At 40.5% G+C, this 18520-nt stretch overlaps 1 protein-coding gene across 12 annotated transcripts in view; it reads right to left on the bottom strand.

Annotated features, from left to right (window-relative positions):
* The window catches only part of NCOR1 (nuclear receptor corepressor 1), a 156918-nt gene that overhangs the window by 63504 nt on the left and 74894 nt on the right, over positions 1-18520 (bottom strand). For 11 of the 12 annotated variants that reach the window (XM_032431780.1, XM_032431779.1, XM_032431789.1 and 8 more), the window contains 5 exons: positions 17351-17529; positions 16767-16821; positions 15980-16081; positions 7279-7403; positions 2901-3118 (listed from right to left, as the gene is read on the bottom strand). In XM_032431780.1, coding sequence (XP_032287671.1) covers positions 2901-3118; positions 7279-7403; positions 15980-16081; positions 16767-16821; positions 17351-17529 — 679 coding nt within the window. Of the gene's footprint in view, positions 1-2900; positions 3119-7278; positions 7407-15979; positions 16082-16766; positions 16822-17350; positions 17530-18520 lie in introns of all 12 variants that reach the window. The other variant, XM_032431783.1, reaches the window with a different exon arrangement.

Genomic DNA, 18520 nt, shown 5'->3' with positions numbered 1-18520 from the left:
CCTATAAAAAATAATTTAACAGAAAGAAAATGTTACGTGACTCAAGATCTGTTTTTTCTTTACAGTGCTATCTCTATTAGTTTAAAGATGAGGGGGCAGGGGACAGCCGAATCATTCAGCAACAGGGAATGGTTCAAGAAATCGGGCCTCAGGGAACATGATGCCAACACTTCACAGCCATCAAAAAGCAAAAATGAAGATCACTTAGACTACATGATATTTATAATATGTCAAGTTAAAACATCAGAAAAAGCATGCACACTAAGATTACGACTAAGTAAAAAGAAAAACAGCTATATTAAGATAGCAAGATTGGGGCAGATCTTTTTCAAAAGACATTGATATTAAAGTTTAAAAAACGTAAAGGCCACGAAGAAGTAAAACTTTCACTACTTGCAGATGACCTGTTACTACATACAGAAAACCTAAAAGACTGCTAGAACTGATAAACAAATTCAGTGAAGTCACAGGATACAAAATCAATGTGAGAAAATCTGTTGCATTTCTACACACCAATAATGAAGCAGCAGAAAGAGAAAATAAGAATACAATCCCATTTACAATTGCACCAAAAATAATAAGATACCTAGGAATAAACCTACCCAAAGAGGTGAAATGCCTGTACTCTGAAAACTATAAAACACCGATAAAAGAAATTCAAGACAACACAAAGAAATGGAGAGACATTCCATGCTAGTGGATTGGGAGAACAAATATTGTTAAAATGTCTACACTACCCAAAGCAATCCACCCATTCAATGCAATCCCTATCAAAATGCCAATAGCAGTTTTCATAGAACTAGAACAAATAGTCCTAAAATTTGTATGGAACCACAAAAGACCCCGAATCACCAAAGCAATCTTGAAAAAGAAAAGCAAAGCTGGAGGCATCACAATTCTGGACTTCAAGTCATATTACAAAGTTGTAGTCATCAAAACACTATGGTACTGGCACAAATACAGACACACAGATCAATGGAACAGAAGAGAAAACCCAGAAACAAATCCACAATTATACCATCAACTCATCTTTGATAAAGCAGGGAAGAATACCTAATGGGAGAAAATCTCTTCAACAAATGGTGCTGGGAAAACCAGACAGCAACATACAAAAGAATGAAACTTGGCCACTTTCTTACACCGTACACAAAAATAAAGTCAAAATGGATTAAAGACCTAAATGTGAGACCTGAAACCATAAAAATCCTAGAAAAGAACACAGGCAGTAATTTCTCTGACGCTGGCTGTAGCAACTTTTTTCTAGATAGGTCCCCTGAGGCAAGGGAAACAAAAGCAAAAATCAACTATTGGGACTACATCAAAATAAAAAGCTTCTGGGAGGCCTGTGTGGCTCAGTCAGTTAAGCGTCCGGCTCTTGACTTTGGCTCAGTCATAATCTCAGGGTCGTGAGACAGAGCCCCGCGTCAGGTTCTGCGCTGGGTGTGGAGCCTGGTTGGGATTCTGTCTCTTTCCCTACCCCTCCCTCTCTAAAACAAAAATTAAATAAAATTTAAAAATAAAAAAATAAAATAAAATAAAAAGCTTCTACACAGCAAAGGAAACAACAAAACTAAAAGGCAACCTACGAAATGGGAGAAGATATTTCCAAATGACGTATCTGATAAAGGGTTAGTATCGAAAATACATAAAGAATTTATAAAATTCAACACCCACAGAACAAATAATCCAATTAAAAAATGGGCAGAAGATGTGAACGGACATTTCTCCAAAGACATCCAGATGGCCAAAAGACCCAAGAAAAGATGCTCAGCATCACTCATCATCAGGGAAATGCAAATCAAAACCACAATGAAATATCACCTCACACCTATCAGAATGGCTAAAATCAACAGCACAAAAAACAACAGGTGTTAGCAAGGATGTGGAGAAAAAGGAGCCCTCTTGTACTGTTGGTGGGTATGCAAACTGGTACAGCCACTGTGGAAAACAGTCTGGAGGTTCCTCAAAATTAAAAATACAACTGCCACCCGGGGCGCCGGGGTGGCTCAGATGGTTGGGTGTCTACCTTCAGCTCAGGTCATGATCTCCGGGTCCTGGGATTGAGCCCCATGTTGGTCTCCCAGCTCAGCTGGGGGTCTGCTTCTCCCTCTCCCTCTGCCTCTCTCCCTGCTTGTGCTCTCTCTCTCTCTCTCTCCCAAATGAATAAATAAAATCTTAAAAAAAAAACACAAAAAACAAAAATTGCCGTATGATCCAGCAATCACACTATTGGGTATTTACCCAAAGAATACAAAAACACTAATTCAAAGTGATACACGCATCCCTATGTTTATAGGAGCATTACTTACAATAGCCAAGATATAGAAGCAGCCCAACTGTTTATTAACTGATGAATGGATAAAGAAGATGTGGTGTGTGGATACACATACATACACATACATACACCATGGAATATTATTCAGCCACTAAAAAGGAAGGAAATCTTGCCATTTGCAATGACATGGATGGAGCCAGAGAGCATAATACTGAGTGCAGTAAGTCAGAGAAAGAGAAATACCATATGATCTCACTCATATATGGAATTTCAGAAACAAAGCAAATAAGCAAAGGGGAGGTGGGGAAGAGAGAGAGAAATAAACCAAGAAACAGACTCTGAACTATAGAGAACAAACAAGCTCACCAGAGGGGAGCTGCAGGGCAGGCGGGAAAGGGAGGTGTAGATATGAGTGAAAAGGGTGATGGGGATTAAGGCGTGTACTTCTCATGATGAGCACCAGGTGATTACAATAAAACCTCAACACCAAAAAAAAAAAGTAAAGGGCAGCCTTCCAGATTATTTGTAGGCCGTCGATATCGGAGGACCCTCCTGCTCTACCCTGGCACTGCAAGAGAACCCCGCACAAAATCCTGGCCTGTTCGCTCCCATCTTGCGCACTCACTGGGTTCTGGTGGGGGTGGCAGAGGCGGCGGGGGCTCCTCAGTGGCCGCGGCGGCCGCAGCGCTGGCCGCCGCCGCTTCGTTGGTCATGGACCGGGTGATGCGGCCCTTTCTGCGGCCCTGACTGTTGGCAGTCTTTCGTCCCCGGGGTGTGGCCTGCTCTCTCTCCTCCGTTTCTTCTGCTGTACCTTCCGTCTTGTCCTTTTCCTTGGCATTTTCTCTGGAAACAGAAGCAGACAAAAAGTTTGTGTGATTTGGAAGTATACGTGCATCTAAGAAGGTTGGGGCTTGAAATTTTTTTTTAATAGAAATTAAATAAGACTACCCAGTCTCTCAGTTACTGAAAACGAAATTTATGAAAAATGCTGTCATGCCCCAATTTTGAAGGGTTTTGACTGGCTCAAATTAAGATATTTCACAAAGGTCTGTTTTATTCCTTAATGGACTCAAAATTCAAACACGTTTCAAATCACCTCATTATGTATGAGAACACCCTATGAGGAAGTAAAGGATGGCAGCAGAAAAGCCGCTAGACCTGCAATCCAGAGGCAGCGGGGTACACCAAAAGGCGGGAGTCTGGGATTTCTTGCCTTGGCTCCAAGGTAAGTTTTCTCCTCTGTGAAATGAAGAGGCTGAAACAGATACCCTTTCCGTAGTAATAATCTACAATACTGCTTCATTAAACCAGGCTCAGTATTCTCAACCATCTCCAATATTAATTACGTGCAAACAGGCCAGTGTGGCCCAGAGGTTATAACGGAGAACGGTCTAGAGCCAGGCTGCCCAGGTTGGTACCAGAGCTGTGTGATTTACTAGCCATGTGACCTGGGACCTCCCCTCCACAGCCTCTGTTTTTCTCATCTATAAGTGAGAATAATAACAGTATGTTTCATAGAGCTGTTGCATTGATTAAAAGAGTTAATCTATATAAAATGCTCAGAACTGTGCCTGGAACATAGTAAGCATCATATATAGATAGTTTGCTGTTATTAAGACTAAACCTACCTCAGCCACTTAGGAAAAACTTGATCAATAAATAAAGGGTCATTATTATTAGCAGCAACAGTACTGCATGTAACACTAGAAGCCTATTCTCTATACTACGCATCTCCCAGGATTGTTAGATTTAAAAACAAGGCCCCTAATGTACATTTCTGCAAATGAATGGATAGGTGGCAATACTCAAAGACTCAACTGCTCTTGCTTAATGGGAGGTGTTGATTTTTTTCAAATTTTATGTACTTCAAGCAAAGATCTGTTGTAGCTTACCAAGCTTACCCCAATAAAAAAATTCTTCAAGAATCTTCCCCCTTCGGTCCTGAACTGCCCTTGCAGTTACCCTGCAGGCCTCTTTCTCCACCTCTTTATTCCCTTAGCAATCTAGCTACCACTACAGTCTCATCTTAAAGACGTTTGTCAAAAGGCACCAATGGGGGAAAAAAAGTCACCAATGACTCAAAAACTGCAAGTTCAGATGACCTTTTCTCCATTCTTGTTGCACGGATCTTCCTGCTGCAACTGATCCTAAGGACAATTCTTTTTACATCCTTCTCAACTTTTAGGACTTCATGCTTTCCTGATAGCCCTACTGCTATCCTGGCTCTCCCTCTGGGGACTGCCTTCTTCCTCTCAACCTTTCACATTGCATTTCCCAAGGCTCACCCTAGCCTTAAAGCTCTGTGAGGTTACCCCATTCGCATCCATTCCAACGGGATGACTCCCAGTCTGTATCTTTAGACTCACACCTCCCATCTCCGAAATCTTCTAAGATCCAGAGTTGTCTTCCCAAATACCTGCTGGAAATCCCTATCAATACACCTGGATTCCCCATCAATACTAAGTCAACATGTCCAAAACCATGCTTGTCAGTGCTCTGCCTCTTGCTTCCCTCCATGGAACAGTACACATCACGCACCATTAACAGTTCTGCCATGATCATATTCATTCATGTTTACGGATCTGGCATCATCTTTAGCTTTTCCCCTTTTCCTTTACCTCCTATATGCGATCTCACGCCAAGGTTTGGTTACTTCATCTCGGTAACAGTCCTCCCACTAATTCCACCATCTCGATTTCTACTACCACTGTCCTTAGTCAGGGCTTCGGTACTCCAAACCACTCTTCTGTAACAGCCTCCCTGACTTGCATCTCCAATCCATCCATTCTCTGCTGCTCGTGGGTCAATATTCTAGTAGAATAGCTTTGGTAAGAAACCACTCCATCCAGGGGCACCTGGGTGGCTCTATCAGTTAAGCGTCTGGCTCTTGATTTCAGCTCAGGTCATGATCTCAGCGTTCTGAGATCAAGCCCCACATTAGGCTCCATGCTCAGCAGGGTCTGCTTGAGATTCCCTCCCTCTCCTTCTGCCCCTCCCCCTACTCATACATGCTTGTGCATGCACACTCCCCAAAAACATAAATAAATCTTAAAAAAATTAAAAAAGGAAACAAACCATTCCATCCATTGAAACCGCTACCTACAACTCACAACACAGACTATTTTAGCTTCATTAAGGTTTTACTTAATCTAACCCCAATCCACCCTCCACTTTTCTTCTTCAGCTGCCCTCTGTTCCAGTCTAATAAAACCATTATAATGTTGCCATTTCTTTTTTTTTTTTTTAATTATAATGTTGCCATTTCTCATAGCAGCACATCTCCTTGCGTGAATCCCTCTGTTCTTTCCACATTAACCGCCAGCTCCTGCATAAAGTCCTCTAAACTATCCAGACAGAAGTAACCCTGAACCTCTTTTCAGTCTCCCAACATCCTTTACTGGCTCTGCTCATTTCTCCCGGGCTTTCTTCTTTTTCATAAATAGTACTTGCATCTTGCCTAGCTTTCCTCTACTAGATCATAAACCACCTTGGAATAGTACATATCTTATGTACTTTTGCATCCTCCATAAGAGCTAGCTCACATCACTAATAAATGAATGCTTGTTAATAGAGATTTTAGGAAAAAAGAAAAAACCAAGATATGGCAGTTTCATAAGAGCAGAACCACTGACCACATGGGAGTATAAATGTTTTACCCAAACTTAAAAAAAAAAAAAAAAATTGCTTTTAATAGTTACTTCCTCAAGTACAACATTAGAATGGCAATGGCATGAGGATCCAACTCTTTAACAACCATACCAAGTGATTCAGGCTGTAGTTGCCACAAAACCTGATAAACCTTCAGTATTTCTAAGGGGATTACAGAAATAACACAATAAATATTAAAAAGAACAAACTACTGATACGTGCAACAACCTGCATGGATCTCAATGTCATTATGCTAAGTAAACGAAGCCATGCACAGAAGACTACATACTGCATAAATCCATGTATATGAAATTCTAGAAAAGGCAAAACAGATGAGTAGTCGCCAAAGGCTGGGGATGGCAGGGGAGTGTGGGAAAACCTACGGCAAAGGAGCATATGGAACTTTCTGGAGTGATGGGAACACTCTATGTCACAACTGTGGCAAGAGTTACACCAGGGCATATATTTGTCAACATATATTCAATACACACCTAAATTGGTGAATTCTATTCTGTAAATAATGCCTCAAGAGAGCCAATCCCTGGTGGAAAAACCACCAACTGAGCTGCTAAGCGCCCCCCACCACCCCACCACAATATGTGCATTAAGGCATCAACAAGAGCCGTCTCTGAGCGGCAGAATCACAGGCTGATTTTGTTAATATTTTGCTCCCTTTTCCTCATTTTCTATAGTGAACAAGAATTACTTTTATAACCAGGCAAACAACAACAAAACCACAAACAAACCAGGAACCCCACTTTATACAATAAATAAAACCCATGAAACTGTAATATAATGTATTATAGAAAACCATTTATCAGCATTTTTACATGAGTGTAAAGTATCAAAAGTGCAAAAAAAAAGATCCTGGGGCGCCTAGGTGGCTCAGTCGTTAAGTGTCTGCCTTCAGCTCAGGTCATGATCCCGGGGTCCTGGGATCGAGCCCCACATCGGGCTCCCTGCTCAGCAGGAAGCCTGCTTCTCCCTCTCACACTCCCCCTGCTTGTGTTCCCTCTCTCACTGTCTCTGTCAAATAAATAAAATCTTTAAAAAAAAAAAAAAGATCCTGAGGTACCTTCCAAGTCAAAAATTAAGTTAATATTCAATATATCTCAAGTGATGAGTGTATATTATTATAGCTCATCCCTTCTGAAAAGTAACATCTCATGTCTGGCAAACAAGTCCGTTAAGCCAAAAGTTGTATTTACCAGAATATCCTGTTCTTTAATTATGTCAAAGCACATGAGATGATCAAAGCACACATCCCATTCATTCTTTTATCTAAAATTTTATACCTTCGAGAGAGTCAATAGGTTCATGATTAAGTAAGACGAATATCTAATCATTCAACTCACTTAGAGTCCTCCTTTTCATCTTTTTCTTCTTCATCTTTCTTTTCCTCTTCTTTTTTTTCTGTTTTTTCTGCTTTATCTTCTTCTTTTTCTTCTACTTTTTCTTCTTGTGAGGGTCGGGCAATTTGCTGCTAGAATGAACCATCATTTGTCAAATTCAACGTTAAAAGAAACAGCTCCTCAAACTGTGATGACAAATTACAATAAACACCTTTGCAAAAAAATTAATACACAATTACCTTATTGATCACTTACAATGTAATTAGGGGTAACGTATTAAAAATTAGTCTAATACTCTTTCATAAATTCCATAGGTGTTGCTTAAAGGTGCGCGTGGAATGCTCCTAGGGTCTGGACCCATCAGAGAGGTCAAAGTGTTAAAGATTCCACTTAGAAATCTGAAATCGGAGTTGGTTCTCTCTGTTTCTGTAACTCCCACGTCTAATCTGTCACTCAAGCACTTCAATTCTACCTTAAAATTTGATAACATATAATTTACCCCTAGTATTAGATACCTAATATGCTTCCAACTTTTTCATCACTATGGACGGATACTACAAGAAACACTTTTATGCTTTTACTCTTCTGCGGGAACATTCACTTAAAGGAATAGTAGACAACTATGGTCATCATCAAGACTAAAGTAATCTGGAAAAATAGTAAGGAAATAATAGAGTAAAAAGAAGTAAAACACTCAAATATTTCTAAGCTATAATTACAACTCTATAATTAAAAATATGAACAAAGACAAGAAGAGAATACGATTATAGACCCTTCTATCTTTGCTAAAATTTCACAAAAGTGAAATTAAGTTTGTGTTAATATTATTTTTATTTAATGCAGAAATCAAGACCACCTAACCTAAGTAGGTGGAACTGCCACTCGGCATTACAGGACACAGCCCCGTCTCATGTGTGCCTCTTCCAAACCCCCACCTTTCTTACACTGGTTGCTGCTCTGGACTCAACTAAACATACCCAGCATTTCACGTCTTTGCCTGGAACACCCTATCTATCCCTCCTTGCCTAGTAAACTCCTACATATCCTCTGAAATTCAGTTCAAAAGGCTACATCCTATGAGGCATTTCTTGATTTCCAGAGAAGCTCCAGGTTCTGTCTCCCTACCTTGCCACCTGCACGGGCCACATCTGCTTGCGGCACTTACCACGGGGTGGCACATACCTGATTATCAGGGTCTGTCTGGCTCCCTGCGTTACAATCTCCTCAAGGACAAGGACCCAGTCTTAATCATCTAAGTATCCCAAGTTCCTAGGAGACATCCGGACCTTAGAAGCCTCTGCATGTACCGGATACAGCCAGAACCAAGTTCCTTTATTCTGCTTATCTGAAAAGTTTTGTCCTCCCACCTCAATCTCTGATCCAGGCCAATGTCAATCTTGTCTCCTAATAACTGCCTGTCCTCTTACCTGTTCTGTCACCAGACAACATGAAGCACTCATTAATTTGACATCAAAGTTCCCTTAATTCTTAATACCATCTCAAAGTCTTCACCTACTCGCTAAATCTGGCTTTTTTCCTAAGATAACAAAGACCTTACTGGCCTTTCCAAGAGGTCCTATATTATGCCTTCTTCAAATCCACAAGGAAATAAAAAAGAATCTGTATCCTTCTTGCTCCCAACTGCCACTTCCAGAATATTGCTGAACTGCAGTATTTTTAAAAATACTTCCTTTTTTCAAATTTCACAAAATCTACCTATGATGCCTTTTTTTTTTTCCTCTTGTGGTGTTATGGATTGACTTCTCAGATACTCCTAAGAACAAATAAATGATTTTATCACATGGCTCATTATGCCCTGCCATTATTCTTCCAACTCTAAAATGTGTATCAGTGCCTTTTCTATCAACATCATATCCTACAGCTGGAAGACTCGGAGGTCGTGCTCATTAAACTCCCCAAAGGTGAAGTCACCGCTGCCATCACCAGCAGGCACTGCTCCGCCTCCACGATCCTGAAATCAGAAAATCCGCACAACAACCACTCATGCTCCACCCATCCAACATTTTCATTGTTGTTGATCCTGCTCTTTGTCCCCATCATGATCCTTGGTCCCTTTATTCTATGAAATTTCACAGTCCATCAGGAAGAGCTGTATCTACTCTTCCACTCTGACCCCTCACTAAATCGTTTCAATAACATGGTTCCCTCACTTGCTTTATCTGACTTCCCCAATTTCTCACCCTGGTAATTGCCAGTTTCCTTTGAGTATTTATTATTACTAGACAAAACTTAAAAATCAGGAAGACTTTCAAATGTACACTTTCCAACCATGACTCGGTCTGCTTTACAATTGAGAATGTTTTACTCACCTTTGACTGACTCCCTAGGACACCACAGTGGTCACAAGACTGGTTTCAAATGCTAATATCCTCAAACCACCCACTTGCTACAAATGTAGCATCCATTAGTCATTCTGAATAAGCAAGATGGCACACTAACGATAAACTCTTATGCCCTTTGCCTAGCAAGTAGGCTGGAAAACCCAGAAAATGGTTTATAGCCCTAAGAAATGACAGGGAGGTACCAACTTGGCAGAAGAGAAGTTAAGAGTTTCACTGTTCTCTTGGACTTGGATGACACATATAACTCGTTTCCCTGACACTTTTCTATTTCTAATGCCAACCAGTGTTCTGAAGAAACTAAGCAATCCCACACATTCCCAGCTGTCTGACATCCAGCCAACAGCTGACTTTACTCCCCCTTCCCTAGTGCCAGGGACTGAGAAGCAAGGGAACACCTGCTTCAATCAGGCAATGGGAAGATGAGGGCAGGATGTCTTTTGAAGCACAACCCCCAACTCTGCAGAAGGTGTGGACACGATCCCAAGAAACTGGCAGGGTTGCTAGACAGTCTCTAGAAGTGTGTGACAGCTGCAGAGCACACCCTCCACCCCCATCAAAGTAGTATCCACACTGACCAGGCAGCAGTGGGTGGGGAGGGAGAGCCAGGGGCAGGCCAGAGTGTGCAACCAGCATCTACCTTCGGGTGATGTGCATGGAGAGCCATTGCAACGCCTGCCACGGGCAGTAAAGAGCGTAAGGAGGGCGCCTGGGTGGCTCAGTTGTTAAGCGTCTGCCTTCGGCTCAGGTCATGATCCCAGGGTCCTGGGATCGAGCCCCGCATCGGGCTCCCTGCTCAGTGGGAAGCCTGCTTCTCCCCCTCCCACTCCCCCTGCTTGTGTTCCTGCTCTCGCTATCTCTCTCTCTGTCAAATAAATAAATAAAATCTTTAAAAAAAAAAAAAAAAAAGCATAAGGAATAACCTCCGATGTTCCCAAGAAGTGATCGCAACTGCTTGTGTTTCAGGCAAATCTGTAAAGAGAAGTGCCAATCCCCACGGTCTGGGATGGAGGTTGTAAGTTACAGCCCTGACACCCTGCAGTAGGTTGGCTGGAGTAGAAGTCCGCAGATTCAAAAGGAAAGTCATCCAAAGATCCCCTAATAGAGGCACCCCAACAGCTTCCTGTCCAGGTTTCTCCCTCCTTAAGCCTAGTACTTCTTAGTCAATTAAAAAAAGTTTCATTCTGGGGTGCCTGGGTGGCTCAGTTGTTAAGCATCTGCCTTCGGCTCAGGTCATGGTCCCACGGTCCTGGGATCGAGCCCCACATCGGGCTCCCTGCTCGGCGAGAAGCCTGCTTCTCCCTCTCCCACTCCCCCTGCTTGTGTTCCCTCTCTCACTGTGTCTCTCCTCTGTCAAATAAATAAATAAAATCTTCAAAAAAAAAAAAAGTTTCATTCTGTTAGGGAGGATCTCATAACATAAAACATGTCTGCCGAACAACAAACTATGCACTATAAATGTGAGACTACATTAGAAAACAAAATAAAAATCCAAATGAAAAAAATGAAACGTTTTATGTATTTTCTTTTCTTTTTTTTTTTAAGATTCTTATTTATTTATTTGACAGAGAGAGCACAAGCAGGGGGAGCGGCAGGCAGAGGGAGAAGCAGGCTCCGGCTAAGCAGGGAGCCCAATGTGGGACTCCATCCCAGGACCCTGGGATCATGACCCCAGGTGAAGGCTGATGCCCAACCAATTCAACCACCCAGGCACCCCATTTTATGTATTTTGTAACGATAAATGAAGAACAAGGAAATTTCAACAGTCCTCTATAGCAAGATCCAAAGACAGTTTATGCTGAGATTTATTTCTACTATATCTGACTGAATATCTAACACTTATATATATTCTATATGTATTTGTTAACATGCTCGAGTCTTTAGAAAACAGATAAATGAATTCCCACTCAGTAGATGATGAAGTTGCCAAGAAATAAAATGACTAAATTTAAGAGCAAGCATCTAATGAACTAAAAACATACAAGAGACAAAAAGAATGAGGTCCTACTTTAGCCATTTAGTTGTTTGTTTTTAAAGGTTTTATTTATTTATTTGACAGACAGAGAGAGAGAGAGAGAGATAGAACACAAGCAGGGGGGGCAGCAGAGGCAGAGGGAGAAGCAAGCTCCCCATGGAGCAGGAAGCCCGATGCAGGGCTCGATCCCAGGACCCCGGGATCATGACCTGAACTGAAAGCAGACACTTAACTGGCTAAGCCACCCACGTGCCCCTAGCCATTGAGTTTTTTAAATATCTCAGGCAGTAAACAGAAAATATCCTATCAAAATATATTTAAGAACTAACCTTTAAACCAACTGAATCTGAGACTAGTTTCCCGAAGAGTAAAAACTGTCAATCACAACACATCATCGTGAAGGTGACAAAGGCAACAGTTCTACCATTTATTGGGCGCGCCCCTTGTCCCAGATACGACACTCCAGGGACCTCACACACACAACCAGTTCTCACGTTGACCCTGCAAGGTAATATTACTGCTTCCACGCTCACAGATGTGGAAACCAAGGCTCAGCAAGTGAAGGGACACATCTAGGCTTACATGGATACAAAGAGGCAGAGCATTTTTGGGTCTAAAGCTCTTTCTGTTATAACCAACTTTCTAAACATGCCTAAAACAGTCTGTCTATTGTCTAACAATTCAGTCAGAAACTTTCCCAACTTCAAACATTACTACATTTACGTAAGTATATGCTTTCTCAATACCTCTGGGGAATAAAAAACATGCTGACATATTTAAAGAGGAAGATGTTGTCAGAATGAAGGAAGAGTACAAATTCTTGTGAAAGGTAATCAAGTATTTGGAAATGAAGAATGTGGCTTCTAAACAATGACTTGCTTTATTGTAGGTCACTAGCAAGTACCACAGTCCACGTGAATTCTAGCTGCATAGTGACAGACTTATTAGATGGGAGTTTATGCTGGAAGGTAAGAATTTACCTCTAACAAAAATGTTACACATAGAATCAAATTACTACTTGGCATGTTACATATAATTCTAGATCCCATATAGTAACACTGAGGAGTGGCTTTTGGCTTCTGATCTTCGATATATATTCATTGCTTCAACTAAAACTTACAAAGAACCACACTCACTCTTGTCATGGGATGCTAGTAAGTTGAACTGTGAAATGGTTTCAACAGTATCCAACAGAATTTTGAGTTACTTTTGCCAACAGTAATCTTTGAACACAAGTCTAACAAAAATATGATTATCTGTCTCATTTCCCTATGATTCTAAGGTTAAACTCCTTTTCAGAGGAAATAATATGCAAGGTTCCCTATAGCAATAGCAGGTTAAAAATCAAACCTCACAAGCTTGGAATCTCTCTCCACAAACAGCACACACTATACATTCATGTGCTGAAATAACAATGACTTCCTATGGGTAAGAGGTCGGGAGGGGAGGATGGGTGAAGCAATCAAATAAAAACGGAAAGGATCAGGCATAAACTTCAGCAGAACTCTACAGCGTCTTGAAATAAATTTGCCCTGATTGCTTTGGAATTACCTAAGGTAATTCCTACTGATTCAAACTTGATTGGATAATAGAGCAGTAAAGTGATTTTCAAATTAGTTGGATCTCTATTATCTACCAGGGTAAAATCAAGACACCAATTTAGAAATTCTTTACTTGTAACTAGTTCTTTAAAAAAAAAAAAAAAAGACTTTCTAAACTTTTTTCTATATAGCAAATTCTACATACCCAACCCAGATCTGTTTCCTAAACTCCAGACTTCTACATCTAACTGCCCCCTTTATATCTCCACTTGGACATATGTACCTGAAATTCAGCATGTCCCAACGTTCCCCCCCAATCTGCCACCCCCTCAGTCATGCCTACACAGTAAATGGCAATCCCATTAGCCAAAACTTGGGTTATCTTTGATAACTGTCCTTGAATCCCCCACAATCAATCCATCAGCAAAACCTGTTTACCTTACCTTCAAAAATACATCCAGAAATGGACAGGTTCTCTGCACCTCCCCCGCTAGAGTCTAGTCCAAGCCACTGGGAGGATTAACGTAACCTCCTAACTGGTCTCCCTTACAATCTAGTCTCAACAGAGCAGGCAGAATGATCCTGTCACAACTAAAATCTGATACTATTCTGCTCAAAAGTCCAATGGCTCCTCCTCTGGTTTGGTATCAGTTCTAATGTCATTCAGTTCTATATAAATGAGCCCTTAAACCGACACCACCTAATTTCAGAAAAACCTGTCCACCTATTTTGACACAAACAGAATGAAGTACACAAGCAATTAAGAAACAGAGGTAAGATTCTTCCGGTCTGAGATGGTGCTATATTTCCATCATTCAATCCCCTCCTCTCCCAAATTCCCAGTGAAACAATCAGAGAAATATACAACTAGAGAAAAAAATCTTCAAGGTAATAACTTAAAAGCTACTGTGGGAAGGACTAGACTGATGGAAAGGCTGACCAACCCCAACCTGAGCCAACTTGGGGGCAAACATACGAAGGTTCAGGTCAAGGTGAGAGCACATATGGACAATCTCAGTTCTGTTAAAGGCACTCTGGGACGTGCCAGAGGTGTGAGCACGTAGAACAAGAATGTGCAGAAGAAAACTCTAATATGGCTGGAACTTAACAAGAACGAGTGTGCCACACAGAACAGTAAGATGGTGTACCAGATAACTTTAGGACAGAAAACCAATGTTTCAGAGTAACAGAGACATTCCCTGTCACACAGAATTTCCTGCTAGAGCTTTCTCCTCTATCATCACAAGCAAGAGACTGCTAATCCTGCAAATGTAAGATATGACAAATAGCAAATTATTCCCTTACATTATTGGGGACTGAAAATTTTAAACAATTTATAAATATAAAATATGTTAATTTCTAAAAATTAAGTTCCATTAAAGTTATAAATACTAGTTTAATAAGGAACAAAGCTATTGTTAAAAATCTGTAGCTGAAACTTGTTGAAAACACAGATAGGCTCTAGCATCTCTAGCTAGAAGAGCTTGATTCCACCTTCTCCGTGGGAAGACCTGGCACCTTTGATGGAACAGTGTTTGCCGCCTCACTGACAACATCTGATTTGCTCCCCATCAGGCAGGAATTCTTCCCGGAGCTCCAGAAGCATCCCTCGCTCTGTCTCTACAGTAGCGGCCCCATCACCGTACAAGCGCGCTCTTTTCCTCCCTCCCGATCCTTGTCAGCCCTCCACCCATCTCTCTGTTCCCCTTGGTAAGCAAACCTTACGGACAAGGGCACACCTGTACCACCGCCTCTCGCGCACCTTCCACATCCACCTTCCACTCACTACCATCTTATTTCTGCCCCCTCACCAATCCACTGAAAATGCACGCCCGGGGCACCTCAGCTTTCTCCACCTCTAGCAGCATTTCACGCAGTTGGCTCGTGAAACACTGCCTGTACTTTGACCAAGAAACACCGTTTCCGAAGAATACGGAATCACATCCTGTGAGGCAGTAGTATTCTGTAGGAAACAATGACCCCGGAAACACAAACAGGTCATGGCTACCCATAATGAAGCCCTGGGTCAGCGTGTATCTGGTGAGCAGGGTGGCTAAGGAAAGAAAGGGTGGCTGTGCGGGGAAACGAGGAGAGATTTAGGAAGGCTGGTCGGTAGTGAGCAGCTGTGCAAGTTCACGCACGCGATTCCAAATCCCAAGATGAATCTGGGCGCGGACAGCAACGGTGTTCACATCGTCCCAGCAACCACACTGGTAAAGCACACGTGAGCTGTGACAGCTGCTGATCGGTTATTGGGGGGAAAACAGTTTTTAATGTACTGAATTGCAACCGTGAAAACGTACGCTGCACTGTATTAAAAACTGTCTTTTAAGATCAAGTGCTTTTACTGAGTAAAAACTATCTAAACTCCAGAAATGAAGTTACTCTGAAACAAAATCAGGCCCCAGTATTTGGGTAAATCAGCCTCTACGCTCATTACCACACTACATTTCTATTTCTCACGTGTTCTACCTGCCCCCTCCTCAGACAAAAGGACTGTTAAGACAGTGAATGAAATGAGGTGTCATGGGTCCCATTCTGTACGTTATCACTGTTAACGCTGACAGGCACAATTTAGATAACATGGAAGTACAGAACTTTTCTCGTTGATTTTATCATACTATAAACTTACAGTACATTCACAACAGATAATGTCACACATTAAAGATATATTAATTTTGAAATAATAACATGTTCATAACATCCCCATTATTTAATGAAATGTCAATTCCTAAAATACACATGATTAAATACAAGGCCCTGGTTATACCATTTTTTTCCTCCATATCTCCACCCTGAAACATCTTCCACACAGTAATGAAACATACCTGGTTTCTTCCTCTGCGTTTTCCATAATTCCTTCTTACTAGGGCTTTATAATTCTCATTTTTCTTGGTTAAGTAGTAATATAAAACACAATCAGGAACACTCTATAAGGAAAAAAAATTATTTTTGAGGAGCCAAAGAAATAACATTTTTTAAAAATCAAGCAACACTTTCAAGGGAAATCTCTGGTATTCCCAAGGTATAAATTGAAGAGCAACACACGGCTAGCATTTTAAGGGATATCTAGGCTGTAAAAATATATACATTATATCGACTATTTTAATGGACAATTATAGTGATCTTAATCCAAGTTACGTAAAAGATACCAGGAACTATCAGAACATCCAAGCACTTCCTTATTAAGCAGTAACTAAATTCTCTTTCTTGTTGCATATATGTAAATATTCAAAATGTCTCTTTTTTAAATATGTTGCTTAAAAACACTACATCCAATCCATTGTGGAAAAAAAAAAATGAGGGAAAATCAGGACTCTGATATTTTAATCAGAAATTCAGTAAGGTTCAAAAAGCATTGTAATCTATGTGTTTTTAGGGAAATATAGTATCAAGTCGTTTTTTGTTAACCATGAAAATTGGACTGTGTTCTGTGCTTATGATCTGTTACATAATTATAAATATCACTATATTAGTCACCTGAGAATCTTTCCTGTATCAAGCCCTCTATAAAAATCAGTTCTATTTAACTACCTCTGTGTATTAGAGCACAAAAACTTCAAAGTAGCGAACATCACAAACCTATAAACATTCTCAATGCAAACCATTTCTTACCTTCCTTTCCAAGTAGGATGCAATTAGTCCAAAGTTTTTTGGATGCTGGATAAACCTGAGTAAAAAAAGGGAAAACAAACAAACACATACACACATACACACAAACATTTTAATGACTTAAAAAGCGGGGGGGGGGACCTCGGGAACAGAACTATTAGTACAGACTACTTCCCGGTGACCCCTAACTGCCAACCTGAGAAACAACCACAGAATCACTGGAGTCTTTTAAGGGCATAGATTCCTGGGCACCATCCACCAGGAACTGATGGGACTGGCCTATGGTAGAGCACAGAAACCTGTACTTTTAAAATGCACCCCCCAGGTGAATGAGACACCACCCAAGTTTGGGTACCACGCTTAACATGACTCCATAACCCCAGTTCTCATCTGTGACCGATCCTCCCATCTATAAGCTTATGGGAAGGTCATAGCAAATCTATATTCTCTACTTTCCACAGTATCCATCCAAATGCCAAAAAGGGGCCAAGGTTTTGGGGAAACGGTTCAATTTACAAGTGAATGCCAAATACTTTTCACGAATTTATGTAAGCTTCTATAAGAAAATAATTTAAAGTTTAAATTACTTGTCCTTAAAGATCTCCTTCTCGTGGTCAGTCCAAACATTCATAAACTGCCTATCTTTATAAACCTTCATAGGGTCCTCCATGAGCCCGTTCATGTTGATGAACTTGACCCGTCTCTGTTCTGCATCAAACATCATAGGCGGGATCACAGAGAGCTGCCGCATTTGTTTCTCATTATTCTGCAAAAGAAAGTAAACATCATTTACAAAGAATAAAATTTAAAGAGGGCTATAGACCAGCTACCCTAATATACGCCAGAAGAACCACATGCGTAGTTTCATGTGTCAGTAGCATGTGGTAATTACTCACGTATCTAATAAATATTCATTAAATGAATCATACAGGCAGAGGGTATACACATTATGTTTTTATATCCCACTCCTACAATTCGAGAAGAGTTCTTTACTTAAAAGAAATAGATACTTCAGATAGTAACATTTTAGACCTAAAGGACACAAAGAAATGCCAAGTTCATTGAAGTAATAATCTTATGAAACATTTAATTATATTAATACAGTCTCATTTTTAAAAGTCTTAACATCATTTTAGAGAATAAATCTTAATGTCATTTTGGAGACCAATGAATAGGGGAAAAAAACAGGCACCAAAATCTTAAGGACAGTGATTTTAAATTAAACTCACGTGTGAAATACTTCTTGCTAATCTTATGTAATCTTTCCACTGAAAATTGAAGACTACTATCCGTAAAATTTCAACTAAAACTTCGTTACATCTATACAGTCGGTTTTTCCCAAAGTTCATGAGCACAAATTTCTATGAAAAAACTCACCAAAACTACAGGTATTGACCTCAACACAAAGCTAGGTTTTTTCCTACTCATAGAAGTGGATACTGCCTTACAGTCAAGTCCTTACAAAGTGTCAAATTTTATGGAGTAGTCTCAGTCAATCTGAACACCAAAGCATGATTTGGGGCAGACACATGAGCTTGAGTCACCTCAACTGGTCCTAGTTTTGGATGCTTACAGATGTGCCCTAATGGAATCAGTCAAAAAGCAAGCAAAAAAAATTAACATAGATTTAGTCATCACTGCAGGGATTATGAACACAAGTTTTTTTTTTTTTTTTTTTTTATTATGTTATGTTACTCACCATACATTACATCATTAGTTTTTGATGTAGTGTTCCATGATTCATTGTTTGCGTATAA

This window comes from Phoca vitulina, unplaced genomic scaffold (assembly GCF_004348235.1).
Source record: "Phoca vitulina isolate PV1807 unplaced genomic scaffold, GSC_HSeal_1.0 scaffold47, whole genome shotgun sequence".
NCBI classification, from domain to species: domain Eukaryota; kingdom Metazoa; phylum Chordata; class Mammalia; order Carnivora; family Phocidae; genus Phoca; species Phoca vitulina.
The sequence above is the reverse complement of the archived record's forward strand: the minus strand, read 5'-3'. Positions and strand labels throughout refer to the sequence as shown.